Source organism: Anomaloglossus baeobatrachus, chromosome 12 (genome assembly GCF_048569485.1).
Source record: "Anomaloglossus baeobatrachus isolate aAnoBae1 chromosome 12, aAnoBae1.hap1, whole genome shotgun sequence".
Classification (NCBI taxonomy): domain Eukaryota; kingdom Metazoa; phylum Chordata; class Amphibia; order Anura; family Aromobatidae; genus Anomaloglossus; species Anomaloglossus baeobatrachus.
In genome coordinates this window covers 62,339,532-62,353,961 of record NC_134364.1, presented here as the reverse complement: position 1 = coordinate 62,353,961, position 14,430 = coordinate 62,339,532, and the positions used below count along the sequence as shown (strand labels likewise).

At 47.2% G+C, this 14,430-nt stretch overlaps 1 protein-coding gene across 3 annotated transcripts in view; it reads right to left on the bottom strand.

Annotated features, from left to right (window-relative positions):
* The window catches only part of PPP1R13B (protein phosphatase 1 regulatory subunit 13B), a 106,551-nt gene that overhangs the window by 24,861 nt on the left and 67,260 nt on the right, over positions 1–14,430 (bottom strand). For all 3 annotated transcript variants that reach the window (XM_075330431.1, XM_075330430.1, XM_075330432.1), the window contains exons 5-6: positions 13,050–13,151; positions 1,524–1,698 (exon numbers count right to left, since the gene is read on the bottom strand). In XM_075330431.1, coding sequence (XP_075186546.1) covers positions 1,524–1,698; positions 13,050–13,151 — 277 coding nt within the window. The remainder of the gene's footprint in view (positions 1–1,523; positions 1,699–13,049; positions 13,152–14,430) is intronic.

Sequence of the window (14,430 nt, the reverse complement as noted above, 5' to 3'; positions counted from 1 at the left end):
AGGATAGGAAGGAGCACTGTCTGCAACCGTAAAAAAGCCTAATAAATACCAGCACTTCTGATATGGAAAGACCCTGAGCCCACACAGGCTCTCACCCACTATATCAGTACTCTGCGCTTACTGGGATCCAAAAACACTAATATAGATGAGGGACTGAATTTAATACCAAGCATGATAAAACACAATACATAGCAGAATCATGGAGCTTGGTATACAGACACTCCCAGCAGGGAATGATCCAATTCTACCAAGAACTCCACACAGGCAAAATAGGAATCAAGCATTAGTATCAAAACAGAAAAACACCAAGAAAGTGGAAACAATAAGCAGAGGTACAAAGATCAACTGAGAGGAGTTCTGGTAGAGAAAAGGGCCGGTTACAGAATGTCCTTAAGACACAGGAGATCCATTGAGCACCGGCAAGTAACAGGAGAAAACTACTGAGTTGTATAGGCCCAATGTGAAAGACCTGATTGTCAGTCCTCCACAGATGTCTGGCTCTCATTCCACAAGTCAACTGCACCGCCAGCACTGACCACAAGAGGGAGCCCCAAACTGAAAAACGTATTCACAACACCAACGACTCTGGAAGTGGCTTCCACGAAGGACAGGAGCAGATTTCCAGTACTGTCAAAATATGGGGGTTCACATTGACCCCAAGAGGGGAGCTCTGGAGTGCCCTGTTTGAATGGAGGGCTCATCCCACGTGGGCACCACCACTCCATTTATCATTCATGGGATGGAGATAGTTCAGATTGTACTCGGCTACCTCCATCAGTACCATAGACTTTCAGTGTGGTGTTGTGATCATACCAGGGGTTCCAAGTCCAGTCTTCGGGATTGGTAGAGGTGGAACCAGTAGGACAGGTGACACCTTGCTATTATGGTCCGATCCCTTTAAAGAGGGTAACCTAGGTACTTAAAATTGAAGGAATATACAAATAATAGATTTGAGGTAGTCCATCTGCTGGTGCCCACCCTTGCAAATCAGCTGTCACCATTGCACTCCTGCGTCTCCATCATTGTTTACCAGGAACTAGAATTCGGCAAAACAATTTCCCAGGACCCTGATCCAGCTGCCACAAATGTTATCCAAGACCTAGTACTACTTGCTCGCAACCCCTGGGGTGCCACTTATAATCAGCTGGCCTGGCACATCACGCATGTGTCACGACGATGCAGGTTAGAGGAAACTCAAGCAGCCACGTACTACTGACGTGGCCACTACTCCTGTGCACCTTTTTACTAAACTCTACCAGGCACAGGTGTACACTGTATCCATTTCAGTGAATAAGGCAGAGGTGTAAAACCAGACGCAACCACTACTAAACTTATGGTGCTGTGCCTGGTAAACAGAGGACTCGGTGGTGGTGCCTGGTGGAACCCTGTGACCCCTTCATATAGCAGATTATGATTGTTGACCTCTAAGGACAGACCTCAGAATTTTAACCCCTTTAAGTATCTTTGTCCTGAAGCATGAGAAGTTGATCCTGAGACCACCCCTTGAATACAGTAAAACCTACACAAGTTTCCGTTCATGACTTTGCTGTAGTCCACTTGTCCTCTCATGGCCCGGATCTTCTTGAGTTTGTTCTCCTGCGTCTCCACTCGTTCTTTGAGCTTCTGAAGCTTTTCCGTTTCGGAGACTGCCTGCAGCTGGCGACGCTCCTGTTGCTTCAGATAGCGCAAGCGTTGTTCCTGCCGATGCAGATAAAAGAGCAAAGTTTAGGTACGGAAGATGATAACAGGAAAAGAAAGAAAGCAAAACGCGAGAATCCAGGAAACAGACAATGGAGGAGGTAAACATGGACCCCCCTTCCTGAGAGCTGCAGTCACCATCGTGGCTCCATCATGTCTCCTACACTAGAGATAAGTAGTGGAGGCCGATGATAAATGTTCACTGTGACGAGACAGGAGAGCGCCAACCGTGCCAGCGGACACCACGGCACCGCCGAGAGGCCAGGCGTGATCAGTGTCCGTGCTACTGGAATGGATTACTCAGGGCCGAGAGTCAGCCAGAGAAACAAAAAAGCCCCGACAGCAGAGAGGACACTAATGGCCGCGTCACCGGACAAAAGAACCCGTAACCTCAGTCCCGGCAGATCGTTTTACCATCCCTACGCTCTGCGGGTCCAGACACTGTGGTGTACAGGCACATGTGCAACTAAGAGCACGGGTACAGCCGCATAGATAACATGCACATTACCTAAAATAGGCGACTGTCAGCCCTACACGAAATGCCCCCACAGCCCCCGAAAAAAGGGCAACACCATCCACTTACAACGTGACAAGGTTTGTGCTTGTTCTATAGTGAAAGCTTATAACAGATAGGGGGCACAGAAAACCAGTATGCCTACAGATATGTAGGCACAGATAGTACTGTCTTCCCTGGAAGTGACGATGACAAATTGTGCCATCTCCCTATATATATATTATTAGCATGGCTTGTGCGGCCTTCCTGTCTCTCCCTGTAAATGATGGAGGTACAGATAGTACTGTCTGTGTAAAATTACATAGGTACAGATAGTACTGCATTCCTCTCTCTCCCTGTAAAATGATGGCGGTACAGATAGTACTGCCCACGTGTAAAATTACATAGGTACAAATAATACTGCATTCCTGTCTCGCTGTAAATTATAAAAGAACAGATAGTAGTGCCTGCCGGTCTCTCCCTTTAACCCCTTCACGACCATGGACGGATATATCCGTCATGGAGCGTGTCCCGTTAAGCCCCCCCCCCTGCCGCGGGCAGGCGGCGGTCAGAACACATATTAGCTCTTTTCAACAGCTGACATGTGTGCCTGCTAGCCGCGGGTGGAATCGCTTCTACCCGCGGCCATTAACCCCTTAAATCTTGCTGCCAAAGTCTGGCAGCAAGATCTATATGCGCGCAGCCATGTCTTTTACTTACCGCCGCCCCCACCGGAAGTCACGTGTGTGATCACGTCACGATCGGTGGTTGCCATCGTAGCACAGGGTCATGTGATGACGCCTGCAGCTATGATGTGTCACTTTTGTTTTCCCTCGGCACGGAACAGAGGGAAACAGAAAGTGACTATCTGCTGTTTACAGCTGTATAGCTGTAGGGCGGCACGGTAGCGCAGTGGTTAGCACTGCAGTCTTGCAGCGCTGGGGTCCTGGGTTCAAATCCCACAAAGGACACCATCTGCAAGGAGTTTGTATGTTCTCCCCGTGTTTGCGTGGGTTTCCTCCGGGTTCTCCGGTTTCCTCCCACACTCGAAAGACATACAGATAGGGACTTTAGATTGTGAGCCCCAATGAGGACAGTGTTCCTGATGTATGTAAAGCGCTGCGGAATGAAGGGAATTTTGCTTACCGTAAATTCCTTTTCTTCTAGCTCTAATTGGGAGACCCAGACAATTGGGTGTATAGGCTATGCCTCCGGAGGCCGCACAAAGTATTACACTCAAAAGTGTTAAGCCCCTCCCCTTCTGCCTATACACCCCCCATGCTCCCACGGGCTCCTCAGTTTTGGTGCAAAAGCAAGAAGGAGGAAAAAGAATTATAAACTGGTTTAAAGTAACTTCAATCCGAAGGAATATCGGAGAACTGAAACCATTCAACATGAACAACATGTGTACACAAAAAAACAGGGGCGGGTGCTGGGTCTCCCAATTAGAGCTAGAAGAAAAGGAATTTACGGTAAGTAAACAAAATTCCCTTCTTCTTTGTCGCTCTATTGGGAGACCCAGACAATTGGGACGTCCAAAAGCAGTCCCTGGGTGGGTAAAATAATACCTCGTAAGAGAGCCGTAAAACGGCCCTTTCCTACAGGTGGGCAACCGCCGCCTGAAGGACTCGTCTACCTAGGCTGGCATCCGCCGAAGCATAGGTATGCACCTGATAGTGTTTCGTGAAAGTGTGCAGGCTCGACCAGGTAGCCGCCTGACACACCTGCTGAGCTGCAGCCTGGTGCCTCAAAGCCCAGGACGCGCCCACGGCTCTGGTAGAATGGGCCCTCAGCCCTGATGGAACCGGAAGCCCAGCCGAACGGTAAGCTTCGATAATTGGCTCCTTGATCCACCGAGCCAGGGTTGATTTGGAAACCTGTGACCCTTTACGCTGGCCAGCGACAAGGACAAAGAGTGCAGCCGAGCGGCGCAAGGGCGCCGTACGAGAAATGTAGAGTCTGAGTGCTCTCACCAAATCTAACAAGTGCAAATCCTTTTCACATTGGTGAACTGGATGAGGATAAAAAGAAGGTAAGGAGATATCCTGATTGAGATGAAAGGAGGATACCACCTTAGGGAGAAAATCCGGAACCGGACGTAGAACCACCTTGTCTTGGTGAAACACCAGGAAAGGGGCTTTGCACGACAATGCTGCTAGCTCAGACAGACACTCTCCGAAGAGAAGTGACTGCTACTAGAAAAACCACTTTCTGCGAAAGTTGTGAGAGGGAAATATCTCTCATTGGCTCGAATGGTGGTTTCTGAAGAACCATCAGCACCCTGTTTAGATCCCAGGGTTCTAACAGCCTCTTGTAAGGTGGAACGATGTGACAAACCCCCTGCAGGAACGTGCGTACCTGTGGAAGCCTGGCTAGGCGCTTCTGGAAAAACACAGAGAGCGCTGAGACTTGTCCCTTAAGGGAGCCGAGCGACAAACCCTTTTCCAGTCCAGATTGAAAGAAGGACAGAAAAGTGGGCAAGGCAAAAAACCAGGGAGAAAAACCCTGAGCAGAGCACCACGACAGGAAAATTTTCCACGTCCTGTGGTAGATCTTGGCGGACGTTGGTTTCCTAGCCTGTCTCATAGTGGCAATGACGTCTTGAGATAACCCTGAAGACGCTAGGGTCCAGGACTCAATGGCCACACAGTCAGGTTGAGGGCCGCAGAATTCAGATGGAAAAAACGGCCCTCGAGATAGCAAGTCTGTTTGGTCTGGTAGTGTCCACGGTCGGCCGACCGTGAGATGCCACAGATCCGGGTACCACGACCACCTTGGCCAGTCTGGAGCGACGAGGATGGCGCGGCGGCAGTCGGTCCTGATCTTGCGTAACACTCTGGGCAACAGTGCCAGCGGAGGAAACACATAAGGGAGCTGAAACTGCGACCAATCCTGAACTAAGGCGTCTGCCGCCAGAGCTCTGGGATCTTGAGACCGTGCCATGAACATTGGTACCTTGTTGTTGTGCCGGGACGCCATGAGGTCGACGTCCGGCACCCCCCAGCAGCAACAGATCTCCTGAAACACGTCCGGGTGAAGGGACCATTCCCCTGCGTCCATGCCCTGGCAACTGAAATAATCTGCTTCCCAGTTTTCCACGCCTGGGATGTGAACTGCGGATATGGTGGATGCCGTGGCTTCCACCCACATCAAAATCCGCCGGACTTCCTGGAAGGCTTGCCGGCTGCGTGTGTCGCCTTGGTGGTTGAAGTATGCCACCGCTGTGGAATTATCCGACTGAATTCGGATCTGCTTGCCCTCCAGCCACTGCTGGAACGCTTTCTGGGCAAGATACACTGCCCGTATGTCCAGCACGTTGATCTGAAGCGAGGACTCTTGCTGGGTCCACGTACCCTGAGCCCTGTGGTGGAGAAAAACCGCTCCCCACCCTGACAGACTCGCGTCTGTCGTGACTACTTCCCAGGATGGGGGTAGGAAGGATATCCCCTTCGATAATGAAGTGGGAAGGAGCCACCACCGAAGGGAAGCTTTGGTCGCCTGAGAGAGGGAGACGGTCCTGTCGAGGGACGTCGGCTTCCTGTCCCATTTGCGTAGGATGTCCCATTGAAGGGGACGCAGGTGAAACTGCGCGAAAGGGACTGCCTCCATTGCTGCCACCATCTTCCCCAGGAAGTGCATGAGGCGCCTCAAGGAGTGTGACTGGCCTTGAAGGAGAGATTGTACCCCTTTCTGTAGTGACTACTGCTTGATCAGCGGAAGCTTCACTATCGCTGAGAGGGTATGAAACTCCAAGATATGTCAGCGATTGGGCCGGTGTCAGATTTGACTTTGTAAAATTGATGATCCACCCGACACCCTGGAGAGTCTCCAGGGAAGCGTCGAGGCTGCGTTGGCATGCCTCTTGAGAGGGTGCCTTGATCAGTATCCAAGTACGGGATCACCGAGTGACCCTGCGAGTGTAGGAGCGCTACTACAGTAGCCATAACCTTGGTAAAAACCCGTGGGGCTGTTGCCAGGCCGAACGGCAGTGCCACGAACTGCAGGTGTTCATTTCCTATGGCGAAGCGCAAGAAGCGCTGGTGCTCTGGAGCAATCGGTACGTGGAGATAAGCATCTTTGATATCGATCGACGCAAGGAAATCTCCTTGGGACATTGAGGCGATGACGGAGCGGGGGGATTCCATCCTGAACCGTCTGGTTTTTACATGTTTGTTGAGCAGTTTCAGGTCCAGGACCGGGCGGAAAGACCCGTCCTCCTTTGGGACCACAAACAAGTTGGAGAAAAACCGTGGCTCAGTTGCTGAAGAGGAACCGGGATCACCACTCCTTCTGCCTTCAGAGTGCGCAGCGCCTGCAGAAGAGCCTCGGCTCGCTAGTGAGGCGGGGATGACCTGAAGAATCGAGTCGGGGGACGAGAGGTGAACTCTATCTTGTAACCGTGAGACAGAATGTCTCTCACCCAGCGGTCTTTTATTTGTGGCAGCCAGGTGTCGCAAAAGCGGGAAAGCCTGCCACCGACCGCGGATGCTACTAGAGGAGGTCGAAAGTCATGAGGAAGCCGCTTTGTTAGCGGCGCCTCCGGTGGCCTTTTAAGGACGTGACTTAGACCGCCATGCATCAGAGTTCCTTTGTACTTTCTGAGACCTTTTGGACAAGGAGAATTGGGACCTGCCCGCGCCCTGAAAGGACCGAAACCTCGACTGCCCTCTCCTCCGTTGGAGTATGTCCTGTTTGGACTGGGGTAAGGATGTATCCTTTCCCTTGGATTGTTTGATGATTTCATCCAGACGCTCGCCAAACAGCCTGTCGCCAGAAATTGGCAAACTGGTTAAGCGCTTTTTGGAAGCAGAATCTGCCTTCCATTCCCGTAGCCACAAGGCCCTGCGGAGTACCACCGAATTGGCGGCCGCGACAGCCGTACGGCTCGCAGAGTCCAGGACAGCAATAATAGCGTAAGACGCAATTGCCGAGGTCTGGGTGGTAATGGATGCCACTTGTGGCGCGGCCGTGCATGTGGCTGCTTCAATTTGTGCTTGACCTGCTGAGATAGCTTGTAGCGCCCATACAGCTGCGAATGCTGGGGCAAAAGAAGCTCCGATAGCTTCATAGATGGATTTCAACCAGAGCTCCATCTGCCTGTCAGTGGCATCCTTGAGCGAGGCCCCCTTGTCCACTGCAAGAATGGATCTAGCCGCCAGTCTGGAGATTGGAGGATCCACTTTGGGACACTGAGTCCAACCTTTAACCACGTCAGGGGGAAAAGGATAACGTGTATCCTTAAGGCGCTTAGAAAAAACGCTTATCTGGACAAGCATGATGATTCTGGACTGCCTCTCTGAAATCAGAGTGGTCTAGAAACATACTCGGTGTAAGAGAAGCTGACTCCTCCGCCGGAGGAGCTGAGGGAGAAATATCCAGCATTTGATCGAAGGACGCAATAAGAACATTCAGTATGGCGTCCCCGTCTGGAGTATTAAGATTGAGAGCGCCCTCAGGATCAGAATCCTGATCAGCTGTCTCCGCATTATCACCAGAGATTCCCCCCGCTGAGACCCTGAACAATATGATGTCGAGGGAAATTCTAAGCGAGCCCGCTTAGTCGGTCTGGGGCTGGGGTTTAAGTCAGAACCCTCAGCCTGGGATGTATGAGATACCCCGGGAGGACATTGTTGGTCCAACTGAGGGGGGCCAGGGAACAATGATTCAACAGAGTCCCTTTGCTGAGATACCGGCCTGGACTGCAAGGCTTCTAGTATCTTAGCCATAGTCTCAGAGAGTTTTGCAAACTCCGTCCCCGTTCAACAGGTGGCTCCCCCTGGGCCCCTCTTAGCAGAGGCCCTGGCTAAAGAAGTGTCACCGGGGCCGAACATGCACACAATGAGGGTTAATGGAACCTGCCGGCAGCTGGGTCGTACAAGCGCCGCAGGCAGCATAATAAGCCTGTGCTTTGGCACCCCTGCCTTTTGTGGGCGCCATGCTATTGTTTCCCCTGAGTAACACACTAGGGTATATAGCCAGAATGAACTGTGCTCATACAGTGTAAAATATATACTAAAAACAAATAATGTATCAGTAAACTACAGCACCATGAGGCTAGCACCACAGGTGCTGCTTACCATCCGCCTAAAGCGGTTATGAGGCCACCAGAGACCGTGTCTGGGTCTCTCAGGGTTTGTCCCTCTCTGCAGCGTCGTAGGAGCTGACAGGAAATGGCTGCGGCGTCCTGACGAGAGGAGGGAGCCATGGGCGTAGCCGAGGTGCTCACACTGTGCACAGTGAGGGGGGTGGAGTATGGAAATCATACTCCAGCCCTCAGTGCTGCTCTTCCGTGCAGCGTCCCGCCCTTCCCCTGCCTGTCAGGGCTGAGGGCGGGAGAAAGGGAAACTAGGCCGCAAGCCAAGCCGGGGACTCGAGTATAAGCGTGGCCGCCGTAAAAGCGTCGAAGTCCCCGGCGAACTACAAGTCCCAGCCGCGCCGCAGTTTCCCATGGCAGCGGCGGTTAGCGCGGTAGCCCCTACATATAAACACACTCAGCGACGCTGAGTGTGTAATGGCACAGTTTAACCCGGTCCCCCGGTGCACTAGCACACCCAGCAAAGCTGAGGTGTTGCCGTGCGCGGTCCCCACAGGGATACAGAGTACCTTCACGTAGCAGGGCCATGTCCCTGAACGGTACCCGGCTCCTATCCAGCAGTCTCCACAGGAGTTGTGGATGAAGCACGGTCTCAGTGCCTGGAGACCGATAGGATCCCACTTCACCCAGAGCCCTGAGGGGGATGGGGAAGGAAAGCAGCATGTGGGCTCCAGCCTCTGTACCCGCAATGGATACCTCAACCTTAACAACACCGCCGACAAGAGTGGGGTGAGAAGGGAGCATGCTGGGGGCCCTATATGGGCCCACTTTTCTTCCAACCGACATAGTCAGCAGCTGCTGCTGACTAATTTGTGGAGCTGTGCTGTGCGTGTCTGACCTCCTTCGCACAAAGCAAAAAACTGAGGAGCCCGTGGGAGCACGGGGGGTGTATAGGCAGAAGGGGAGGGGCTTAACACTTTTGAGTGTAATACTTTGTGCGGCCTCCGGAGGCATAGCCTATACACCCAATTGTCTGGGTCTCCCAATAGAGCGACAAAGAAATGTTAGCGCTATATAAAAATAAAGATTTGATTTTTGATTTGATAGATAAGAGCGATCGGATTGCTGATCGCTATAGCCCCCTAGGGGGACTAGTAAAAGTAAAAAAAAAAAAGTTTTATAAAATAAAAAAAAAAACCAAAAACCTAAAAAGTTCAAATCACCCACCTTTCCCCCCATTGAAAATTAAAGGGTTAAAAAATAAATATACACATTTGGTATCGCCGCGTTTAGAAATGCCCGATCTATCAAAACATAAAATCAATTAATCTGATTGGTAAACGGCGTAGTGGCAAAAAAATTCCAAACGCCAAAATTAAGTTTCTTGGTAGCCGCAAGTTTTACGCCAAATGCAATAACAGGCGATCAAAACGTAGCATCTGCGCAAAAATGGTAACATTAGAAACGTCAGCTCGAGACGCAAAAAATAAGCAGTCACTGAGCCATAGATCCCGAAAAATGAGAACGCTACGTGTTTCGGAAAATGGCGCAAAACGTGCACCGCTTTTATTGGACATACTTGTGAATTGTTTTTAACCCCTTAGATACAAGTAAACCTATACATGTTTGGTTTCTACAAACTCTCACCGACCTCAGGCATCACATAGATGCATCAGTTTTATCATATAGTGAACACCGTAAATAAAACATCCCAAAAACTATTGTGCCATCACACTTTTTTTGCAGTTTTTCCACACTTGGATTTTTTTTGCTGTTTTCCAGTACACTATATGGTAAAACGTATAGTTTCATTTAAAAGTACAACTTGTCCCGCAAAAAACAAGCCATCATATGGCAAGATTGACAGAAAAATAAAAAAAAAGTTACAGGTCTCGGAAGAAGGGGAGAAAAAACAAAAACGCAAAAACGGAAAGTGCCCCGGGGCTGAAGGGGTTAAATAATGAAGGTACAGATAGTACTGCCTTAGTGTTTCTTCCTTTAAATTATATCGTTACAGATAAGTACTGCCTTCCTGTCTCTCCCTGTAAAATTATGCATGTACAGATAGTACTACCTTCCTGTCTCTACTTGTAAATTAAGAAAATACAGATGGTACTGCCTTCCTCTCTCTTCCGGTAAATTATGTAGTTACAGACAGTACAGCTTTCTTGTTTCTTCCTGTAAATTATGTAGTTACAGATAGCACTGCCTTCCCGTCTCTCCCTGTAAATTATGAATGTACAGATAGTACTACCTTCCTGTCTCTCCCTGTAAATTAAGCAGGTACAGATAGTACTGCCTTCCTGACTCTCCCTGTAAATCGTGTAGGTACAGATAATACTGCCTCCTTATGATTAATACTAGTATAGATAGTACTGCCATCCTGTAGCAACACTTCAATTATGTAGTTACAGACAGTACTACCTTCCACTCTCCTCATAAGGGATGTTAGAACAGAGAGCACTACCTCCCTGTCAATATTGTGTGAATCAGTGCTGGAAAAGACAAAAAGGCGCAAATGGGGTCTTATGTTACAGGCATGAGAAATAGAAGTGTACTAGGATACACTCACCTCTGGGGCTTGTGAAGGACACAACCACCATAATGGTATAATCCACGTGGGCTGCCGCGTACCCAGCAATAGCAATGTAGAAATAGAGAAAGGAAAGGGTTAACCGCGCTGCCGTGGAGAAATGCAGGAGATGAATCCAAGGGTTAATGTTCGTGATTTTTAGTTTTCAATAAAAATAAAAATCATGAACATTAACCCTTTGGTTAATCTCCTGCATTTCTCCACGGCAACGCGGTTAACCCTTTCCTTTCTCCATTTCTACATCCCTGTCAATATTGGTACAGATAGTGCCTTCCCATTGTCACTAATAGTCTCGCTATTGATACTGGTGTCTTTCTTTAAATTATACTGTCACGGATTATACCGTCTCCCTAGAAGGCTGTATACATCTTATTTATAACAACTTTTTAATATATAGGTTAAACAGATGCATGTGTGTGTTATGCAGTGCATTCACCTGTCATCAATAGGGTCTGGTTTATAGATTATGTACTTTTTTAACAGGTAATATTGAATATAATTAAATCATTACAGGCAGTCCTGTCTCCTTGTTTTTTCTGTTAATGAAATCATTAGAGGCAGTACTGTCTCCTTGTCTTTTTCAGTTAATAAAATTATTACAGGCAGTACTGTCTCCTTGTCTTTATCTGTTAATGAAATCCCTAGAGGCAGCACTGTCTCCTTGTCTTTTGCAGTTAATGAACTCATTAAGGGCAGCACTGTCTCCTAGTCTTTTGCCGTTAATGAACTCGTTACAGGCAGTACTGTCTCCTTGTCTTTGTCTGCTAATGATATTGCAACAAACAGCACTATCTCCTTGCCTTTTTTTCTGTTAGTGAAATTAATAGCAGCAGGATTTTCTTCTTGCCTTTTTGTTATGGATATTCGCACAGTCAGTACTGTCTCCTTGTCTTATTCTGCTAATAATATTAGTACAAGCAGTACCGTCTCGGTATTGCCAGTACAAATTTAATTAACAGAATAAGAGAGACAGTACTGCCTTTACCAATCTCCATAACAAAATAGACAAAGAGGTTATTCTCACTCTACCGATATTGTTAGCAGAAAAAGACAAGGAAACAGTACTGCCTGTGCCAATATCATTAGCAAATAAAGACAGTATTGCCTGTACAAACATCATTTTTCTTGCCTAAATGCCAAGTTCAGAGTTGGCAACTTGACTATTTTTTTTTTCTGGACGGCTTATCGAAAAAATCGCGGACAGAATGATATTTTTAGGGCCGCATTGGAAAACCATAATAAATTATTATGAGTGATCCGTGTCTGCTATGAAGACATCAGCTGTGGCCTTAAACCATCATGTCTGTCTGCAGATTATTACCAGTAACCTACTTACCAGCAGACTCTTAATACTAAAATGCTGCCGGCGTTCAATTGTAATGTAAATTATCATTATGTATATATATATATATATATATATATATATATATATATATATATATATGTATATATATATATATATATATATATATATATATATATATATATATATATATAAAAATTACAGGGCTTGTCGGACAGACGTCACCAAATTCCACTTCTGTTTTGTCTGAAAAAAAACCACAAGACTAGAGGAAAGTATCTGCAAGTCTGCGGGGTGATAGAAATGGCAGGAGAACAATTCCTAGAAAGTCAGCTTTCAATTCTGATGCTCACTGGAGAACAGGTTTTTTGCAGCAGATAAGTCCCTTAACAAAATCCTAATGTTTGAACTATAAGGGCCTGAAACGCGTCAGCTTTTAATATGGATCCTGTTTTCTTTAATCTTTTCTCAATAAACATCATACATTTTATTACCGGATGGTTGTGCTGAATGTCACTCCACAATCTGTTTTCTATTTGCAATATAAATGCAATTTTGTTTCAACCTGATGTAAATGCCGCTGTTCTCCTGAATCCGGCGTTGTTTTTCTTTTGTTGCTACGCCTCACCATTCCGGAGATATGGCCTCCTCTTCGTCGCAGATTACTCTACGCTTGTTAGCCAAGTGGGTGTGGTGCAGAAGAAACCAGCCACTGAAGTGTTGAGGACCACACCCACTTGGAACATCACTAGATTGCTGTATATCAAAGAGGAGGTCGTATCTCTGGAACGGAGAGGCGTAGGAAAAAAAGAAAAATAACGTCGGATTCGGGAGAACAGCGGCATTTACACTAGGTAAAGAAATGATGTTTCTGGTAAATGACAGCACCTCTTAATTTAGGAGTAGACTCTAAACCTACGGTACTCACCTTTGCCACCAACATCTGTTGCTGGTTCTCGATCTGCTGCTGTTGGCGGGAGGCCATATCCTGCAGCTCTGTAAGAGTCAGCTCCACTCTTGGGTTGCCCACCTATATAAGGGAAAAAAAATAAATAAAGCTGCTATCATACAAACACATCATATAAAATATGTAAAATCATGATTCACCTTAAGACCCAAATGATGGAATCAAATGCCAAATTGCAGGCACAAGTTATCATATAACAAGGGAGACCATATAGATGAACCAAACGTCCCATACCCTCCCAAACTGCAGGCCCCATATGCAAAAATCGCCAATAGGTCCCTTTAATTCTGCACAATCTAATTTTGACAATGTCTATAAAAAAAAAAAAAACCTTAAAAAAATAGCAAGATAGGTGAAAAGTAAAGGGATTTCCGTATGAAGATAAAGTCAGGTAGAGAGGAAATCGCCGGCATCCCGAAATATCTGGGTCCTATTATAGCACAAACCTCCGGAGTATACAGCAAATGAGGACAAAGTAGCAAAGCATGGTATATACATAACTAGTGCCGTGTATGGAAGGCTCTATTAGGCATGCTGGGACTTGTGGTGCGAGCACTGAGCAGCAGGCTACAGATAGTTCACACGGGGGGTTGGGGGGGAGTTTTGGTATGCCGCAGATTCTGCTCCAAAACAGACATGAAAAACTGCTCTTAAAATACTCTGGGAATAAGCTTCCCATTCATATCAATGCAAAAAAAACAAAAACAAAAAAACCACACCTTAGTGTAGATCACATTTCATTCCACAAGAGTGTACGTGCCAGTCACAGTTTTACATGCATTTTTTGGCAAATTTTTGGTGTCGAAAATGTGCACCACGTCCTACCCAGAGGGTACCTCGATGGTGATTTTATTGTACAACGCGTTTCAGACATTCCATCTACATCAGGACAAAATAACATTGACATTTCTCCTGCTGGAGATGGAATCTCCGAAACGCGTTGTACAATAAAATCCCCATTTAGGTACCTTTTGGATTGTCTCTTCCTTAGTGGCAGTGCGTCAATAACCCTTTCCATCACCGCCACATTCACATTAAACTGCAGCAGCCGTGACTTTCAAGTGCTTACAGGTTGCGACTCACACGGCTCGTCAAAGGCGAGCCTTTCCAGTGTTTCACCCTCTGCTTCTCCCTTGGATAAGACCCTTTTTGTGCTTTCCTGTCGTCCAGCTCACATTTAGTTTTAAGTTTACAATTAAAAACGCATCAAAATAAAGTTGAAAGAAAAAAAAAAGTCAAAGCTGCATCAAAAATAGCGTAAAAAAGTAATTTTATATACACACACATACACATATTACACACGTTCGAGCAAAATATAGATATTTAAAAAATATATACACCA